The 21,076-nt window shown below is 43.3% G+C and overlaps 1 protein-coding gene across 6 annotated transcripts; it reads left to right on the forward strand.

The window, feature by feature from the left end:
* The first annotated feature begins 767 nt into the window (after positions 1–767).
* On the forward strand, positions 768–20,664 carry LOC113014205 (homeobox-containing protein 1). 6 transcript variants are annotated; one of them, XM_026155585.2, is made up of 11 exons: positions 768–1,026; positions 1,925–2,036; positions 3,691–4,120; positions 4,393–4,478; positions 6,146–6,256; positions 7,477–7,695; positions 13,151–13,307; positions 16,337–16,419; positions 17,354–17,449; positions 17,585–17,703; positions 18,785–20,664. In XM_026155585.2, the coding sequence occupies exons 2-11, from the start codon at positions 1,955–1,957 to the stop codon at positions 18,929–18,931; spliced, it is 1,530 nt and encodes a 509-aa protein (XP_026011370.1). In that variant the 5' UTR covers positions 768–1,026; positions 1,925–1,954; the 3' UTR covers positions 18,932–20,664. The 6 variants fall into 6 exon arrangements, with proteins under 6 accessions (XP_026011370.1, XP_026011372.1, XP_080152016.1 ...); XM_026155587.2 differs by lacking the exon at positions 7,477–7,695; XM_080295890.1 differs by lacking the exon at positions 768–1,026 and having other exon boundaries at positions 1,725–2,036.
* Positions 20,665–21,076: the final 412 nt, after the last annotated feature.

The following is a 21,076-nucleotide window of genomic DNA, read 5'->3' on the forward strand; positions in this document are numbered from 1 at the left end:
TCTGAAGGAGTTTGACTGCCGGACTTGGAAACACGTACCTTCATATTGTAGTATTATGATTCTTACTTGAAACAAGAGTCAAATACTTTTTCCAACATTATGCAAAAATAGTTAATTCAGAATCTTTTTCAAACATTTGTGCACAGTCACCTTTTAAAGTCATACCATCTGTATTAAAGTACAGGGTGATGCCCAAGAACCAAAAAGTTGTCCCCAATTTTTTCTGTCCATATTTGCATTTAATTTTTATAGATTTTTCTGATTTTCTATACAGGCTCCCACTGACTGCTTTGCGAAGCACAACCTCACAAAGCTGTAAATGCTCCTTGCAAATACATATTATGGTTAAGTACATTTCATGGTATTCCAAGCCAAGAACAGCCACACTCTCGTTTTATCCACTCATTATAATTGTTGTTTACCTCCTGTTCATATGGCTTCTTCTGCAAACGCTTGCGAGGAAGCTTATTACAGTCTGCATACAGACCCACTTATGTATTGGGCGGTGATGCGTCAAGGAAAACCGATTTAGTGACATATTTCCTAAGTACTTGTCCAAAATAAAAGAAGAAATGTTTTCATCATGGGCATTAAATGCCGCTAAAGCCGCCTGAGCGAGATGTACGCACGAGCATCGTTACATTTTCAGTCACTTTAGTTAAAATGTTACTTTTGGCTTCATGTCGCCCTGCAGCCGTGCTTGAATTTAGGGTAGACGTTTTCTAGCATGCACTGTACAACCGGAAATCATAATGATAATTCTTGCTGCCTTCACGGTACTGTCGGGTGAGGGGTCACAAATTGAGACAGACTCCTCTCGTTTGCATATACTATTTCCCCACTGCATAGCGAAAGACAACATGACCCCGCATCCTTCACCCTCTATTCGTTAACTTAACCGTCCGCCTTCAACCCAGGACTTATTTACTATAGCGGAGTTGAGTGGACCGCTACTTTTTTTGCCACTTTTAATTATCTGCCCTGTCCGACCAGCCGGCTGCAGCTGTCTCTCTTCAGCAACGGGAGGTAAGAGAGGTGCTCCGCGGCGGGACAATCCGCTGCTAGCCACCAGCTAACTTAGCTAGCAGGCGAGCTAACCCGTTAGCAGCTGGCGGTGGTCCCAGCCCTTCGACTTAACACATAAAATGTTTGGCGGTAGCACTCTAGAACGGTGATTTTTTCGTAAACGGTTGCTTGTTTGAAACATTGCTCAGATTGCCCTTAAAGTGCAAGTTTTGGGTAAGTTGTTAGCCGAGACAAGACAGACCGTTTTATCAAGGTAACCAGAGTAAGTAGCATCGTTTCCCGAGTTTTTCAAAATAAAAGTGTAATTTGCGCTCATCATTGGAGCAAAATAATAGTTGTCATTTCAGTAAATGGGTCAAAAGGTGAATACATTTAACTTTCTAAGCGTTTCACATTCATCTTTGTATTTCTATGTGTATAAGTGGATAATGAAATTTGAGAAAAGACATGGCATGTGAAAAGTATTTTACTTTATTTATGTTTGTCGTTTTACAGCTGAGTTAAGTGTAAAAACCTAACATTACATTGAGACATAATTGGAAATAGCCCCAGATAGAAAGAGAGGTGGAAAATAGCTATAAAGCTATATGCTTCCGAATTCAGTTTAATTCTGTCTGTGTATAATGTGAAAATGGTTATTGTTATCGAGCTACCAGTTTGTCTTACTTTGAAGGTTGCAAGCATCGCTTCCGCTTTCTAGTCTCGTTCTGGCTAACAGGACAGCTAAGCAGCAGTTGATGGGAGGTTGGTGCTCAGGGGAACCAACTGGAGTTGACGGCGCTAGCTTAGCCAGCACAGGCTGCTAGGGGAGTGATCTGTTGTTGCAGGTTTGGCAAGATGCTAATAGAGGCGATTTAACCGCAACACACTGCAGCAAGTCTCCTGTGTGACTCCTCAGAGGTCCAGCCGAGCTGAACTTCGCTGAGCCATGCGACAGTGGTGTGTCCCCGTTGCGACCCCACGCACTGAACCACTCCCGGGGCGCCTGTCCGTGTCACCACCTCCATCAGGTAAGATCTACAACGAGACAGCGAAACTGTCAAAAGTCAGCCAGCTGCTGAGATCTGGATGTTACAGTTGTGCTTAGAGAGATCCGTGTGTGGTAAAGGTGGGGGGTTAAATCACTGCGCGCTGCTTTGGGAGCGCTTGACTTTTTAAGCAGAGAGTTTTGTAAAAAAAAAAAAAAATCCAACAACTTAACTTTTTCCAGGCGGCAGTGTTCTGGAAGTTTCCTCGTCTTGCAACACATTTAACAAGTTGAACTTTTTCTGTTTGTTGTAGCAGCATCATTATCCATTATTTACAGTTATGCAAAAGTGGAAGAAATTATTCGAGTAGATTTTTGTCATCCAAGAACAGGGCAGGGTGTTTAAAATGTATCATCCTGCTTAGGTGAAAGTGCAAAAGTTTTATCATCATAATGTACTTAATGCACTTCAAGTGAAAGTACTCATGCAGACTTTCATGCAAGATTAAAATCATCTGCAGCTGGAGGCTAATGTTAGTTACTGCTGGTAGATTCAAAAATACATATTAAGGAGACAGATATTTTAGAATACATGCAAAACCTACTTTAGAAGTACTTAAGTGCATTAAACATACTTAATGCTGCTACCTTATTTCCAGAGGTGTCGCCACAGTGCAGTGATCCATATATTTTATTTGGCACAGTTTTTTCGCCATATGCCCTTCCTTCCACTGCTGTACTTCCCTAAAGTACTTGAGTAAATGCACTGAGTTATTTCTACCACTGGTCCTATCTGTACTAACATCTAGTGGCACTGATCATCATAGAAAATCAAATTTGAGGGGGGCTAATGCTACCTGATGCCCCATCTCTTAATACCCATGCTTTTCATGTTAGCAAGGTCATGTCAAATTCCTGCAATTCTTTAAAAAAAAAAGTTTAATGTGATCTTTACTTTTTAGTGCATCTTAGTCATAGGTGAATACTAGGATAAGGCTCCCTGCAGACTTGCGGGACTTAAAAAAAAAAAAAAAAAAACCCTAAAAGGATGGATATGACTCAGCCGAGGTGGGACCTGATGTTAGGTTACGTATGCCAGGGTGATCTTACTTTAATTCCACCCAGGACAAATGGAGCAAGGTTAGCCTAAGTGCAGTGTTGCCAAGCATTTGAAAGGTGGCCAAAACTTTTTTTTTTTGAATGACCCAAAGGGTTCCTCGCAGGCGAACAGTGCGGAGTGCTCTGTTCTCTAAGTGCAGTTTTTTTTATTACCGCGTCATGTTTTCACTCAAAGTTATTTGGGTTTTTTCGAGTATTAACGTTACTAAAATACTTGGATCAGATTTGCATTTAAAGTGTCATTATAAATAAACTCCTTCAAAGTGCTTGAATCCTGCTGCGTGTGCCTTTCTCATCTATTAATATTCCTTTGATCATTTCTCTGCAGGTTCTGAAAAAGTCTGCAACATATTATCTCTATTTAAGGTCTGTGAATGGTGTTGAGTGGGGATAAATATAGCCGTTTATGTCTTGGTAACACTGTGAAGTCTCGTGGTGCTGTTTATCTGGTGAGAAATCAGCCCGTCCGTGCTGCTCTCGGGTGTATTAATAGGTTGATGAGTGGTTCAGACTCATTCACAGATTTGGTCTTGTGTCTCATTGGTTTCACCTCGATAAACCCGGCTCATTTACTCTAGATGCCAGAATGGAGTGCTGTGAGGTGGAGCCCCGCTACACCATCGAGCAGATTGACCTCCTGCAGCGCCTGCGCCTTTCCGGCATGACCAAACCTCAGATCATCCACGCTTTGGAGTCCCTGGAGAGGCTGGACCCCGATCACCGCCCGTCCCACTGTGACTCTCACCCGGCCCCTTCCAACAACGCCCCCGCCACTGCTGCCCCAGCCCCGTCCTCGTCGTCATCATCCTCCGCCTCCTCGCTCTCCCTGGCCTCAGCAACCACGCAGACCTCCGGCCTGGACGGCGCCGCGCTGTCCCCAAGCAACAGCTTCGAGGCCTCTCCCCCACCCCTCTATCCTCCCACTGTGGCAGTTCAGCGGTCTTTCAGCTACGACATGATGGGGGAGGAGGATTGGGACCTGGAGGAAAAGGTGGAGGAGTACATGAGGTAAGGAGAGGGAGAACGGGAGGATTGTGGTGCAAGAGAGACCAAAGGAATAGTAGAGAGACTATTATAACATCAGATAATGACAGCTACTATTCCCAGAGGCGAAGGCTTATTCTTCAGAATTTACATGCAGTTAATTCAGGTCAGGTGCTCAGGGATGGCTGAAAAAGGAGAAGCAGCAGTGAATAAGGTTAGTCGGAGCAAAGGCTGGTGTTTTAACCACCGTGTAATGGTTCTTCTGGCAGTGATGGGGCCTTTTGTTGCTTTCGCAGGAGAGACAGCAACCTGGTGAAAGAAGAGATTAAAACTTTCCTGAACAACCGCAGAATCTCTCAGGCGATCGTGGGCCAAGTTACAGGTACTCTGCTTTGCTGTGACATCCCCGATCATTAAACTGTTGATCGTGCAGTGAGAAACACAGGGGGGCTCAGCATTTAATTAGAGTTGAACTTTTGCTGTCTTGATTTAATTCAAACAAAATGCTAAACCAAACGATTCTGTATTGAACAAATGAAAAGCTGATTTCAGGCTTTTTGCTCTTATTCTCTCTGCCAACTCATTCACTCGTGTTTCTTTTTTTTAAACTGCAAAATGAAGTGTAACTGGCTCACAGATGCTCCCATCCCACTTTCGCCAGTTTCTATTCAATACTTGAACCTTGGCTTCAGGCATCTGCTGATGCGGAGTATTGATACTACTGAAACTACTGCAAACTTAAAGCTGTTAAAGTTGTGAAATCTCTCCAAGCTGCTCTTGTTTTGTTGTTAACTCCCTGTTGGATTAAATTTGTTGATAGTTTGAGACCGTTAGGAGACCACGCACACAAAGCAACATTATTGTGTACAATGAAATTGTGGCCGCGTTGCTTTTGGTGGTTTTAAAGATGGCGAGCATGTCTGCAACATGCAATCATGATCAGTTGTAATGAACTAGTGGAAACTCCAGTTTTCACTAGTTGAACATCATAGACTCAGAAATTCAGAAACCTATATAAATAGTGACATAGTTGCTGCAATACGAGGATTTAACTGAAAAATTATTTGGGTGCATAGCAACCTTGCTGGTATAGTAATATAACCAGTTGGCAACCAGTTGAGTCGAGTCCCCTACTGCAAAGAGACAAATTGCACTTATCAGTGTAGACTGATTCAGGTTAATGTCAATGTATTGACAATCTCTCTGCTTTTATAAATGAGACGGCAACTATTTGCAAACTTTCAGCAGTCTGAGTCAAGACTGTTTGGAAAAGACTTGCCTCCTATCAGCCAACCTGTGCAATCACCTTGCGATTGGAAGTGGTTTCCACATCTATTTGCGATCGGTCACCAAATGGGGGAAATTCCACGCCATCACAGATGCTTAGACATGAGTTTCACACATTCTGTTAAAACCTAACCATAAACTACCCCTCAGATACGTCAGGTTTCCATTAGTGGGCTAAGTTAATGTTGTAGCTTATATCTAAAATAAAGATCCTAAAACACAGAATTTCCTGGTCTTGGTGGTCATTTTAGGGCCATCGAGTTGGTAAAAAACTTGAGAAAATATTGCGATTAAAGTGTTTAAATTAACTGCTTTGTCTAACAAAGTTCAGAGAGATTCACTGTACTGTCGTGTAGGCGCCTAACTGGTAACTGGACTTGCTTTCAAAGCCTGAATACAGTTGAGTACCTGAGCACAGTCTGACTTTTAATACCAAGAAAAGGAAAAATAAGCACACAGAGTCAGAAAGATTTTAAAGAGCCTTTTAATGGGCTTCAGCTAATGCCAGCTGTATTATGTGTGTTTGCAGTAGCAGCAGGTTCATGTCAGTAAACTTCTACTCCTTCCTTGAAAATGGATTGCACTACATCACGTCCTTAATTAAAGTATCGATGTCGGGGGATGGCTTCATTAGCTGAACAGGAGTATTCCAGAGCTGGAACGCAGCCGATCTCTCCAGCAGCGCCGCCGCCGATGGTGCGCCGCGACATAAATCATTGTCCTCAACCTGTTAAAATAACGTGTGTCACCTCCCGCACGCAGGCATCAGCCAGAGCTACATTTCTCAGTGGCTGCTGCAGCAGGGCCTGGAGATGAGCGACTCCAAGCGCAGAGCTTTCTACCGCTGGTACCTGCTGGAGAGGAACAACCCAGGTGAGACGCAGGCCAAGAGGTACAAGCGTAACATGTAACTTTTACAGAGGAGAGGAGCGGGACACAGATCCTCCCAGGAATAATGGATTTTGGATTAATTATGAGAAGGTACAGATCAGTGCCTCAAGGTTGAATGTCAGGTTAATGATGAAAGATTACACTGCAGATTAGATAACAGAAGGCTCGTGTTAGAAAGGGATAATATGTCTTGTGTGTCTTGAATGCGAACCACCGCTTGCTAACCCTTCCCCATCCACCTCTCCTCCTCCTCCTCCGCTTTACCCGCCCACCATCCTCCCGCATGGTAAACCCGCACACCTTTAATTCCTCCCGCTTAACCCCAACCTGGTCCACAATGGCTGCGAGGTCGAGAAAGGACACGAGACAAATCTATATTTTCAGCTAAAGGTAGTCCCGTCACAGGAGATTCTAATCGATAACGTTAAGGCTTCTGGTTGGGAGATGAAACTTTAGCGGGCGAATCCGGCTTCTCTGCGCAGGCTAGAGTAACAGCTCGGGTCAGCGCTGACCTCGCCTCGTCCTGAGATGCAAATTCGGCAAGCATTAAAACGGCGACGGCACGACAAACGGGCGTCAACTCAAGATGCTCCCTGCTTTTATTGATTATTGTCAAACAGCATGCTCCCGCACCAAATCATGTCAAAAAGTCCCATCTTTACATTGTTAGTGTGTGAAATAAACAAAGCCGCTGATGGACCATCTGCCGTCCCTGCTGTCTCCTTTCATCTTAATGCTTTATTATTTCCCCCCCTCCCACATCGTCCCACTCAGGCTTCGCTTTAGCTCCTCTGTAGTTCCCAGCCCTGACGCTGGAGGTACTCTGGTGCTGGTTTTCATTCCCACATGGCTAACAAACAAGCTATTAACAGTGATACTAACAATAACTACTTTGTCTGCAATGTTTCTGAGCCAAAGTGGCCACAGCGCTTTGCTTCTTACATGAGCTCTTATTGACCTGTCCTCCATGAATCTGTAAAGAAGCAGTGTTGTCTGTGAAATTGATTCCTGATCGGCCAATCCACTGAAATTACAGCGCGTGTATTTGTTGATAAAGTTACCATTTCAAGGCACGTCTGCAGGAGTGTGTCACTTAATCCAGAGACATAGATGCAAACTATCAGCCTCCAGTTGTTGCCACAGCTGGTGTCTGTGTCCCGTGGCGGTGGCCTGCCTGACTATTGGTTTTGTCCCGACTGAAGGGCTGAGGTGGAGTGAAAGCCAGCACAGCGTGAGTCCCAGGGCCAGGGGAGGGGACAGAGACGGGACGGTAGCAGGGGCAAGCGGCAGCCTCCCCAACATCCTCCCCAATCCCAACACCAACCTCAACCCCAACCCATCGTGGAGCAGGCAGAGAGAGCTGCTGATGCACTTGCTGCCGTGGTACACTGCTGCAGCCGCAGCTGCCCAAGCCCAGCCAGGTAACTGCGCCCTTACTCGCGCACCCCCACCCCGCCCTCCTTGGCATCAGCAGCTTGCCACAGGAGACACATGCACCACAGTGGGTCTGCATGCTGATCAGCCTGGACCTGCTTTGTCAGCACGGGGTTTTACAGCAGTCTCAGATGGCTCCTAAACTTAGATTTCTAATGCTAAAAAGAAATGGCTCCAGACGTTTCATATCCAGCTCACCATTATAGCGAGTGGGTGTGGTTTAATGTAGTTGTCTCTGTGTGTTCTGAGTCATCCAGGTCATGATAATCTAAGGAACTTGGAAAGAAAAGTGAATGGACTTCTTTAAGTTTCTTAAAGATGTTTCACCTCTCATGCGAGAGGTTGTTCACACGTTTATTTAGAAGTGAGTTTCTTACTCTCTGTTTAAGACTCCCTTTCTGTTCCATTCGTGTCAACCTTTCTGTGACAGTGTTTTCATAAAGCTCGCTTAGTCAAAGTACAGATGGTAAAAAGTTCTGATAGGGTTTGACATAAAATCCCACATGCACTGTGATTGGTACCCCAAATTCTTTACATTCACAATCAGATACTAAACATAGTTCAGTATAACGAAACCATTTTTTCCCCTCTTCCCTGCTACATTTAAACTTTGAGCTTTTAAAAGCTTTTGAAAAGATTCAAAGTCTGTGTCATGCAAATTGTGTTGATATCATGTCCTTTAAAAACCTGAGACATGAATGTGATCTGAAAAGAATAAGACTTGACTTTACTTGACCACTACAAACGCCTTCTGTTTAGGACTGTTTAGGACAGGGCATCATATCAGAGTTTTTTTGTTTGTTTTTTTAAACAAAAAAATCCATTCAAATGCATTTCAGAAAAGTATTTGATCCCTTTGCAAAACATACTTTAGCACCTGGTGGCAAAACCTTTGTTGGCAATCACAGAGGTCAGACGTGTCTTGTAGTTGGCCAAACGTTTTACACGCAGAGGGGATTTTGTCCCACTCCTCTTTGCAGATCCTCTCCCAGTTATTAATGTTTCGTGGCTGTTTTTTGGCAACTTTAACCTTCAGCTCCCTCCACAGATTTTCTATAGGATTAAGGTCTGGAGACTGACTAGGCCACTCCAAGACCTCAATATACGTCTTCTTCAGCAAATTCTTTGTTGCCTTGGCTGTGTGTTTTGGATCATTGGCATGCTGGAATACCCACCCATTACCTGTTTTTAATGCCCTGACTGAGGGAAGGAGGTTCTCATCCAAGATTTGACGGTACATGGCCTCATCCATCCTCCCTTTGATGCAGTTTGGTTGTACTGTCCCCTTGGCAGAAAAACACCCCCAAAGCATAATGTTTCCACCTCCATGTTTGACCCTGGGGATGGTGTTCTTGGAGTCACAGGCAGCATTCCTCCTCCTCCAAACATGGTGAGTTGAGTTGATGCCAAAGAGATTTTGGTCTCATCTGACCACAACACTTTCTCCCAGTCCTTCTCTGAGTCATTGAGATGTTCAGTGGCATACTTCAAACGGGCCTGTACATCTGCCTCCTTGAGCCGGTGGGGCCTTGTGGACACTCACCGAGCTGCTTGGCGATGGTCTTGTAGCCCATTCCAGCCTTGTGTAGGTCCAAATTCTTGTCACTGACATCCTAGGAAAGCTCTTCTCTTCTCTTCTTTTATACAAGAAACAAGTAGGGTTGGGTATCGTTTAGGTTTTATCCAATACCGATGCCAAACCGGTACTTTTGAAACGGTGCCGGTGCTTAAACGGTGCTAGAACCGGTGCTAGAACCGGTGCTTAAAGAATGGAAAACACAAACTTTGTCCAAAAACTTCTTATGTTTTTATTTTTTAGCAGTTTCTTTTTATCTGCAAAATGATAACCAAGTTAGCCTTTTCTGTTCATACAACATACCACCTTTGGTTGGAACTGGTGCTTAAACAATGGAAAACACAAACTTTGTCCTAAAACCTCTCATGTTTAGCTGGGGTTTTTTTTGTTTTGTTTTTTGGAAAAAGATTTCAATGTTAGCCTTTTCTGCAGCTATAGGACATATATGGTATCACTCTATCAAACAAGAAGACAGCCGCATGTAACTACGATGGTGTTTGCTAGTTCACCTTACATGCATTAATGTAATAACGTGGTTAGCCTACTCAACGTAAATTACACACGAACAACATTAAGTTACTCACGCAGAGAAGAACGGCTGCTGCTGCATCATCACCCGTCATCATTTCTGCTACACTGGCAGGGCTAGGGGCCAGGACTCTACTCTTCAGGTTCTTGGGATGTTGCTAACTCCGGGTCCGATAACAGGCACCACACCCGCAGTAGATGTGCTGCTCTGTGTGAGGTCTGGCAGCAAGCTATCAAATACGGTGCATTTCTCGGCTTTAAAAAAAACCGCTATGCTGTCAGGTGTTTCATCAGATTCGAGGTGTTACCTCCTTTGCACAGTATCACCTTAAAGCACTTGTTGCAGGCTGCTGAGTTTGCATCTTTTGCTGTGAAGTACAGCCAGACTTTGACCACTTCACCTTGGGCATTTTTAATCTGTAGCTCTGCTTTAAAGGAACGTACGTACCTGGACCCGCCGACTATCCTTGGAAAGGTAAAATGATTGGCTAGAATCCAAAGTGTATGACATCTCAGGAAAAAAAAGCACCGAAATAAAGAACCGAAATGTGCGCTGCTTTTCGGTCTGGTTACTGTTTATGTCAGAACGGTGCCATAATGGCACCGGATACCGGTACCCATCCCTAGTAGCAAGTTGAAAAGGCTGTCATTGTCAGCTTTACCTGTATAAAATACACCTGGGAGCCAGAAATCTTACTGATTTATAGGGGATAAAATACCTATCCTTCATGAAAATGTAAATTAATTGATAACTTTTTTGAAATGCATTTATTTTGTTATCGTTCTGTCTCTCACTGTTCAAGTAAACCTACCATTGAAATTATAGGCTGATCAGTTCTTTGTTAGTGGGCAAACTTACAAGATCAGCAGGGGTTCAAATAATTTTTTCCCTGACTGTATGTGCTAAAATATGCACCGAGGCTACATGAGCACTGTTACCTTGTGCATCATTTTAATTTAGTTTTATTTATACAGCGCCAAATCACAACAACCGTTGCCTCAAGGCACTTTATACTGTAGGTTAAAGACCCTACAATAATACATACAGAGAAAAACCCAACAATCATATGACCCCCTATGAGCAAGCACTTTGGCGACAGTGGGAAGGAAAAACTCCCTTTTAACAGGAAGAAACCTCCAGAACCAGCTCAGGGAGGGGCGGGGCCATCTGCCGCAACTGGAAGGAAAACAGGATAAAGACATGGTGTGAGAGACAGAAACCGAACCTAATAACAAGTATGATTCAGTGCAGAGAGGTCTGTTAACACATAGTGAGTGAAAAAGCTGACTGAAGAAGAAAAACTCAATGCATCATGGGAATCCCCCGGCAGCCTACATCTATTGCAGCATAACTAAGGGAGGATTCAGGGTCACCTGGTCCAGCCCTAACTATATGCTTTAGCAAAAAGGAAAGTTTTAAGCCTAATCTTAAAAGTAGAGATAGTGTCTGTCTCCTGAATCCAAACTGGAAGCCTGAAAACTGAAGGCTCTCCCTCCCATTCTACTTTTAAATACTCTAGGAACAACAAGTAGGCCTGCAGAGCGAGAGCGAAGTGCTCTAATAGGGTGATATGGTACTACAAGGTCATTAAGATAAGATGTTGCGCAAATGGAAGAACGCAGTCTTACATATTTGTTTAATATGTGCGTTGAAGGAAATATCCTGGTCAAAGATGACTCCAAGGTTCCTCACAGCATTACTGGAGGCCAAGGTAATGCCATCCAGAGTAAGAATCTGCTTAGATACCATATTTCTAAGATTTTCAGGGCCGAGTAAAATAACCTAAATAAAAGATATGAAGCAATGTCCAAGCATGGCGCAGTTTAAAAAGCGGTTTAAGGATATGGTTTTTACAGGGTACAGGGAAAAGGTAGAGATTTGATAGGGTGTTCTTGTCTAATATTTTCATGTGTGTGCGCATGCACGGGTTTGTTGGTATGGGTATATATGTATGTGTATATGTATGTATGTATATATATATATATATATATATATGTGTATATGTGTGTGTGTATGTATATGTATATATATATATATATATATATATATATAAAATTGTAGGTTGTGTATCCTTCAGGTGTTAATGGGGTTATTGAAAATGTGTATATGTGCGTATGTGTGTATATATGTAGGTATGGATAGATAGAAACATATATGTGTATATATTAAAAAAAAAAAAAATTTACACATAACATATAATGTAATTACAAGGAGGTATTTCTGTAGTCTATTGATACTAGATAGTGGAAAAGGGGTGGGATTAAATAAGCTTATGCTTCTTCCTGCTCCTTTTTGAACATGGACGTTATTTGGAGTTGTGGTTGCTCGTTTTCCTTTTGTTTGCTTTGTTCATTTGTCTCTTTTAATTCTATTTTTTTTTTTTATACTTTTTCAACATGTTCAAAATAAAGATTCAATCAATCAATCAATCAAAACCTCAGTTTTATCTGAATTAAGAAGCAGAAGGTTAGTGGCCATCCAGGTCTTTATGTCTTTAAGACATTCCTGCAGTTTAACTAATTGGTGTGTGTTATCTGGCTTCATGGACAGATAGAGCTGGGGGTCATCTGCATAGCAGTGAAAATGTATGCTATGTCTTCTAATGATACTGCCTAAGGGAAGCATGTATAATGTAAACAGAATTGGTCCTAGCACTGAACCCTGTGGAACTCCATAATTAACCTCAGTGTGTGAAGAGGACTCTCCATTTACATGTACAAATTGGAGTCTGTTAGATAGATATGATACAAACCACTGCAGTGCAGTACCTGTAATACCTACAGCATGTTCTAATCGCTCTAATAGGATACTATGGTCAACAGTACCGAACGCTGCACTAAGGTCTAGCAGGACAAGCACAGAGATGAGTCCACTGTCAGAGGCCATAAGAAGATCATTTGTAACCTTCACTAAAGCTGTTTCTGTGCTGTGATGAGCTCTGAAACCTGAAACTCTGAAACAGTTAACAGATCTAACAGATCTGTTAACTGTTTGACAACTAGTCTTTCAAGGATTTTTGATATGAAAGGAGGGTTGGAGATTGGCCTATAATTAGCTAAGACAGCTGGGTCAAGAGATGACTTCATCAGAGTGAAAAAAGTTATTTCAGAAGACTGAAATAATAATAATTTTAATGGGTTGTGTCTGGAGGGACAAAAACATGATAAAATGAACAAAAATGACTAAACCTCAGTTTTTAAATGCCAAAAGGTGTTACACATCGGATAAGACGATGTCAAACCTTCCGCTATAAAGAAAAACATATTGAAGGACACAGCAACGCCCTTTGTAAAGGTCTGGTCTTGGAAAGTGAAGTTGCATGCTCTCCCTTCGACAGGTGCTACCTTATCAATGCGTTCTTTGGTGAAGGAAGAGCCTGACTGGAGGACGGGGATCATGACAGGCGACAGAGCAGGGATAGTGGGCGGTCCACTGAGGCTGCGCAGAGGAAGCCGTTTCACCTGGAGAAAGGAATGCCAATCAATTATGGAGAGGTGAGGAAGGTTTAGCACTAATTTAGACTTGGCTTATGGTTTTCCATTCAGCTTTATTTTCTGTCGTGTATCAGGTTTGGATTGTTGGAGTAGCACTTTAAGCAGAGATTTTCAGACTAGGGATGTTCCTGGTGACAAAAAAATTAGACTAGCAAACTAATGTGAAACTAATAAACACTTAGATGTCAAAAACTGTCAAAGACATTTGAAATCATTAATCACATTCTTCAATCATACTTTAAATGCTGCTTAACTATGTGGCACCTCACATCATGGATTATGAATATGGCATTTTATACATTAAAATGAAAATTAAGAAGAAGGAAAAAAAGAACAGCTCATGTTGAATATGATATGAAAATATGTTACTGAAAAGATGTTCAAGTCTCATTATTATCCATCAGTACATTTTCTTCGACTTGTCTGGGGCTGGGTCACGCCTGAGCAGAGCGGCCTCCTCCAGCTTATCCTGCGAAACACTGGGCGTACCAGGCCAGCCGAGAGAGTAATCTCTCCAGCGTGTCCTGGGTCTACCCCTGGGTCTCCTCCAGGTAGGACACCTCATCCAGGAGGTGACCACCTCAACATGCTCCTTTGGTGCCAAGGAGTAACAGCTCCAGTCTGAGCCTCTCCCAAATGGCCGAACTCCTCATCCTCTGTTATGGAGAGGCCAGCCACCCTTAAGATAAAGCAGATTTCCACTGCTTATATCTGCAATGTCATTATGTCGCGTTTAGAACACTAATAATAATATGCTCAACAAAAAGATCAGGTTTAGATGAAGAGCCTTGTGGCGTTTTTCTACAACAGTGTCGGGACTGCAGCGCCATCTGATGGCAGATGGCTGCATAATATTTAGGACACAAAAATTTACAGACGATGAATATCAAAATGTTAACAGAATAAATGATACTGAACGAGCAATGATTAATCATCTGGTCAACTAGTCACACCCAGACCTAGACCTCCCTCCCCCCAGCCACTTCTTCAAGGATGGGAGGGACACAGAGATGTTTCCAAGCCAACAAAGAGACATAATTTATCCAGCATCATGGGTCATGGGTCTTGAACCACCTCACCTGGCTCTTCGATGTGGAGGAGTGGTGGTTCTACTCTGAGCCCTTCAGAGTGACCAAGCTTCTCTATCACTAAAGGACAGGGTGAGGTCCACAGGAGTGTGTGACCCAATACCCTTCAGAGGAAGTTCATTTCACTTGCATCCAGAATCTCAGTCTTTTAGTCCCTGCCCACAACTCCTTGCTATAGCTGAAAGTATGAATGTAGCCACCAGTAAATTGACAACTTCACCTTCAGCCCTCTGTTCACCATGACAGAGCAATATAATCTCAGCATTACTGCAGACCATCTGTCAGGCTTATAGTTTGTTTTACCACCGTCTGTAGGTCCTCACCTCTGACAGATACCCTTTGTAATCTGGTCTTGACTGGTCCTGGCTGTAGCTCAACGAAAGAGCATGTGAGTTTGGCTTTTGAGGGAGGGGCACCGATGGGGAAGGGGTGTGCTTTATTTAGGACACAAGATATAATTTGAGCTTTGGTTAAAGAAAATGAAAAGTCACTGTTTTATCCTGGTTGTCTTGTTTTCAAAGTTAACTTAGCTGAAATTCAAATTCAGTTAGTCACGCACTGCTTCATAGGACCGAGGTTATTACAGTAAACTAAAACTAAATTCAAATCTAAAACCAGGTGGGACAAAACATTTTATATGAACTAAAAATGGCCTTTGGAAAAAAAACAAAACAAAATAAAACCGCTCAAATGATTTTGTAAATTTCCAAAATTAAAATTTGCCACAACCCGCCTAACTAGGGTTAGTACTGTGTCTGTTCTGTTGTTCCGAAATATTTCCACTGACAGCTGTCCCGTCTTCATAAGTGCAGTGACCAAAACAAATAGTGAAACTTACAAACCTAAGGTCAAACTACATAATTAGAATAACTCTGGATGGATCCTAAATTGTCACCATAAACATCTGCAGCCCCTTAAACAATGACTGGAAAATTCCCGTGGTCGCCTGTTGTGCTTAGATAAAGTTTATGTGCCGCTCTGAAGTAAAAAAAAGGTCATAGAAAGCAGCCGAGATCGGCAGAACACTTTAGATGACTCGGAGCACATCTGTGCTCGAGTTCTTGGAGCAGAAGCGCAGCGTCGCTTAAGCTAATGGTCAGCATTATAAACCTTTCCAGTATTTGTGTCCTTTATGGCTTCTTTGCCGCGGCTTCCTGCTCTCAGTGGCGAGCAGAACCGGCTCAGTTTATGATGTCATTTTTCATTAAGGCTGCTGTGACCCTGCTTCCCTGGTACGTATTTGTCCCAGACAGTCTTCTCAGTAACCTAGACGGATGCTGAGAAAGAGGAGCACGGTGCCCGCTGTGTGCAATTGATTTCTCTATTAAATGGTTGCTGTAAGTATAGGGTGCAGTCTGGGCACTCAAAGTAATAAGAGCACGCAGACAACACTCACCAGCAGTACCCCGGGATTACGCAATTCTACTGCAGTGCTGATCCTTATGAGCTAGTTCAGATCCAAGGACGATACAGTAGAGGTGAAGATGATGTGTGTGAGGGAGGGAGGTGAAAGGATAGGAGAGCTGGGAGAAATTGATCCCTGTGGTTTTTTTTAATGTGAAATAATGATTCTTTTTCACTGTTAGACAGACAGGAAAAGGAAAGAGATGAGTAACACAAATTTGCAAAGAAAAAGATAGAAATAAATAGTTGTATTTACGGGGTTAGAGTTTTGAATGTTGAAAGCTTAAAATGAATCTGCTTAATGGGTTCGTTAATCTGTCCCTTCACGGCGTGAACCCTCCCCGCTGCTCTCTCGCTGTGTAAACATTGTCTTTAACTCTCCTGCCGCTTACTGCAAAAGCCTGAAAAGTTGATGAGGTGTAAAATTAGGGCGTAACTAGCTCGGCTCAGACCGGCGCTGCGCGTCGACCAATAAATGCCCGTGACGCCTGCGTGATTGAGCTCCTTGCCAACAGAGCGGCTCTTCATGTCTTCCAGCTTCTTCATGGAGAACCAGTATCCAGATGAGGCGAAGCGGGAGGAGATCGCCAACGCCTGCAACTCCGTCATCCAGAAACCAGGTAGCAAGAGGGGTTCGTCAGTAAAGCGCACTTTTCTGAGTTCTGAAAATACATCTTGCTGAATTGATGTCAGCTGACAGGTGATTAGTCGCTGACGTTCATCATTATTAGTCTTTTTTTTTTTAGTTAAAATGCTACCTGCAGCTTATCGAACGGGAACACCTGCTGCTTTTCTGTCATGCACATCATTCATAAACGCTGTTGGAGAAAGCAAGTGAGCAAGAGCTTTAGCTTTTTCCTGGAGTTTCTGATTGGACCGTTCGAACCTTCTGAAGATGTTTTTCCTCATCACAGAACTGCTTCACCACTCCTGAATTCTGAAGCTGCTTCGAAGCTGATGGTCATATGTCAACAGTTTAATTCGCTCTCATCAGTCGTCGCTAAAGGTCGCTCATCTGGAAGCTGTTGCTCTGTAACTGCGTTCGACTTTCCAGTGCCGGTCGCTTGTTTTGCTTCAATCACTCTGCAGCATCTTTAAAATCCACAAACTCCGTAGACTCATTCTTTGAAACTTTCAGCTCCAGTTTAGCTCCAGTTAGCCAAATTCTGTCTTATTTTTGAGGTTCTCTACCTGCAGATTCACAGGCTGCTGTTGTGGCGGTCCTCCACGTTACTCAGCTGCCTTTCCAAGTGAGTCTCTCCTACTTCAGACAGACTCTAACTCCACATTGTTATTCTGCTCTAAAGATCCACTGATGGATCCACTGGAGAGCCACTTGAACCAGTACCAACAGTAGGGTGGTAACTGTTGGATGCTTCAGTCCAGAGTGGGAGTAGGGGCAGCTGAAGGACATTTTGGACTATCATGTTAACAACATAGCCAGCCTGCAGGCAGAGAAACAGGATGTGTAAGCAGCGCCTGGAATTGCAAAACAAAATCCTTAGGATTTGCACATTTAACTGTTTTGTATGTTTGGTTTGTTTCAACCTTCAGGCTGTAAGCTGTCAGAGTTTGAGCGTGTGACGGCGCTGAAGGTTTACAACTGGTTCGCCAATCGTCGGAAGGAGATGAAGAGGAGAGCGAATATAGGTGAGGAAGATGGAAACATAGGAACGACAGATTAAGGCTTTTGGAAATGTTAGCTTCTGCTGTTAATTAATTTATATGCACATTTTCTACACATTATATTTATCTCACTTCTGCTTCCTCATCTGACCCAACCAGAAGCTGCCATTTTGGAAAGCCATGGGATCGAGGTACCAAGTCCAAGCTGCCACTCGAATGGGGAGGAAGGAGAGATGCAGGAGTTCACGGATCAGGTGACTCATCGATTCTCAGAGCAAGTAAGTAAACACGGACTTAATTACATGACCATATTCTACCCAAGGAGAGGCCAGAACAAATAACTAGCAGGAACACGTATAGGCCGGGTAAAACTGCTCGCGTTGATGCTCCATGTCGCACTGCTCAGAAAATTAAAGGAACACTTTGAAAATGCATCAGATCTGTAATCATGCTGGACATGTATGCAATCAGAGGGCTGAGTTCAAACAAGCCCCCCAAATGTAGAAAATGATGTAGCAGGTTAGTCCATTTTACCCAAATTTCATTGCAGCAACTCAAAATGGTGCTCAGTAGTTTGTGTGGCCCCCCTGTGGTTGTATGCATGCCTAAAGCATCGGGGCATGGTCCCAGTGAAATGACAGGTGGTGTTCTGGGGGTCTCCTTCCAGATCTGGACCAGAGCATCACTGAACTCCTGGACAGTCTGTCCCAGAGGTGTTCTACAGGGTTAAGGGTTAGCTAATACATTACTCAGCCCATAGTAGTACAGATATTCAGCATAATGTTTTTCCCATTGAGATAAATTTTCATTTATTAATTAATTAATTTTTTGAACAGTGAATTTACATCTTTTCCACTAAAAGCACAGAGCGGCGACGGTCATCATGAACAATATTCACGAGGCTGAATTGTAAAAGCAATACTGAGACCACAAGAATCCTAGTGATGCCGTACCTGCTTACACTTTAAGAAAACGGTGCATTTTTCACACATTTTCGAACGCCTTCAGTGTGAACAAACACGGAGCTGCTGCTGCTCTGCTGACACGCTACGCCTTCTGTGCAGACACAGTGTAGCAGCCAGAGTTTACTAAACTGTACAAATTGCAAGAAGTCACTGGGGCCAGAGCAGAAGCTGGGGCCAGCTGTTAGCTGGTCACAGCAGGCAAGGCATAAACACAGTATGCAGCACTTCCACAGCCGCTTCACTGCCCTTAACAAGCTGCCCAAGCCCAAACTGCTGCCTTAAGACTGACAAGAGGGCCTGAGCTGCTATACAAGAGAAAAGGGACCCACTTTTTGAAGTGATATCGAATAAAAGCGACACTAAAGTCCCAACTGTTTTGCTTATGCATCCACAGGAAGACACGTCTTCCCAGAGGATTGTCGACCAACAGGATCCCGCCTCGCTCGCTTCTACGGAGGTGGCAGCCTTGCCGAGCCCCCGCCCTCAGGTTCTGGAACAGAAAGAAGAGGATTCAAAAAGGGAGAGCGTGGATGAAGAGTGACTGAAGTCGGGCACGTCTGTGTTCGAATTTTATTCAGATGAAATAAGGAAACATTAAGTGTCTCCTGCTCCACCAATGCAGGGCCTTTTCGGGCCTGAGTCACCCAAATATGAAAGGGAGGAGGGTGCGGAAGCTCGCTGAGGTGCCTCAGATGGTAAGGAGGCCACTGTATTTATCAACAGTAATCCTGCTTATATTAACGGCAATATACAGTATATAAACATCTAAATATATATATCAATATATATAGTGCATTCCAAGATGGTATTAAAAAGCCTAAATTCCTTAGAGGGAGAATCATGTAAGTGATACCTCGCCTATTTTAAGCTAAGCGTTTTCTGTTTTTGTGCTCCATGCCTTCTTTGAGCTTTGTTTTTTAAAGGGTGGCTGTTTGATGGACTGTGGTGACGGGAATGTGCTGAGCCTGCAGGTCGGGTGTGTCGGGGTGGTGGGGATAAAGCGCGACATCAAGGATCTAGCGTGCGGCGAAACAAACGCCCTCTGTTTTCTTGAACGTCTTGACCTCTTCCCCCCCTCCCTCCATCTGATCCGTAAGACTGCAACCTCAATCGGTCAATCGATTGATTCAATCAGTCGATCAATCAAGGAGTGCTGTTGCCATCAAAAGCCCTGAGGGACAACCGGAATCTCAGGTAATCCCAAAAATCGTGGATAAAGGCGGTGAAGAGTTGCACCAGGTTTCTTTCGTGTCTTAACGTGTGCTTCGTTTTCTTCGTCTTAACTGTTTAACCGAAACAGGAAGTGTTATTTATACCTTTTGATATTAGCCAGACATGCCTAGGACTAAGTATCACACTATCTGTCTTCTTTCTTATATTTAATGCTGCTGTCTCCAACCTCAGCCAGTGAAGCTAGACTAGAAACATAAAGTCTACTCAGTTTTTTTTTTCTTGTTTCTTTTTTATCGTTTGAAAGAACGCTAAAACAAATGTGATCAAAAATCATTGTGCAACAACATAAATGCTACAAGTTACCCTCACTTTCTATTGGGATAAGCTAAAGCTCGAGCTTGTAAATTTCTCAGGCTGCAAAGCTGCACTTCGGAGTGAATCTTACTGGAATTGTGTTCGAGGAGCTCTCCGACATGTACATAACCCAGAAAAAAAATCCCGCACCTATGGGTGCTTTCCTTTCAGTCCATTAGCAGTATATAGAAACTTATTTGTCAGACTTGAAATATGAATAGCTGAACTTTGCATTACATAATCCCTCATATATTCACTGGCCTAAGGCCTTGGAAGTTACCTCCTTGATGTTCATATAATGAACAAAAACTCATGTTCTCAAATTGCGGGTGGGGGCGGCTACCATTTTACCTCCTAATGCCAAAGCTTTGCCACGGTAGAGAAACCAGGAAGTGATGGTCACAACACTATAGCTATACAATAGATAGGTTTATTTGCTCAGTACAACACTAGCCAACTCAAGCTTACCTCAGAGTTCCTGTGTGACAGGCGTGCACGACGGGTTTAGTGTCACGAAGCTTCGACAGCAGCCCTCATTGTGACTGTTTATGATATGGACAGTGTCATGTAGCTTTTATGGCGCTGGGGTTTGCCCTGTGTTGATAATGTATTCTCACCTCAGACAGTTCCCTCGTCCAGCTTTGGACAGGAAAGCTGCACACCATTATGATTATAATGCTCCTCTCTATCTCTCTGCTTTTATCTGACAAGGGAAACCAGTAACGATAATAAAATTGTACACAACCAGTGGAATATGTCTTCATTTATTTCAAAGGATGTAATGTTAGGTTAGGCTTTTCCTTATTTCTTTTTTTATATTTATACTGTTATATTACAGCTAATGTTTCAAATGATGAGGTTGGTGTAGGCGTGAGTAACCCCCGTCAGGCAAAAGCTCTGGCTTCAGATTCCTCTAAACGTGTGGTTTAAGAAAGTTACTTCTACTGTGGGCTTGGTATGATGAGGACCTTAATATGGTCATTTTAGGTGCACAGCTCTGCTCATGAGCACACAAGCACCTCCGACCTGCTGTAAAACCTTTTCCTGAGAGGGAGCCAGTCGGAAGGAAGCTGAGCTAAAAGGGAAAGCAGCTAAAATGTCTGCTTTCAGACAGGCGGCGCTAAGGCCGATATAAGATCAGTAGAGATTATTTATGAAC

Source organism: Astatotilapia calliptera, chromosome 22 (assembly GCF_964374335.1).
Source record: "Astatotilapia calliptera chromosome 22, fAstCal68.1, whole genome shotgun sequence".
Classification (NCBI taxonomy): domain Eukaryota; kingdom Metazoa; phylum Chordata; class Actinopteri; order Cichliformes; family Cichlidae; genus Astatotilapia; species Astatotilapia calliptera.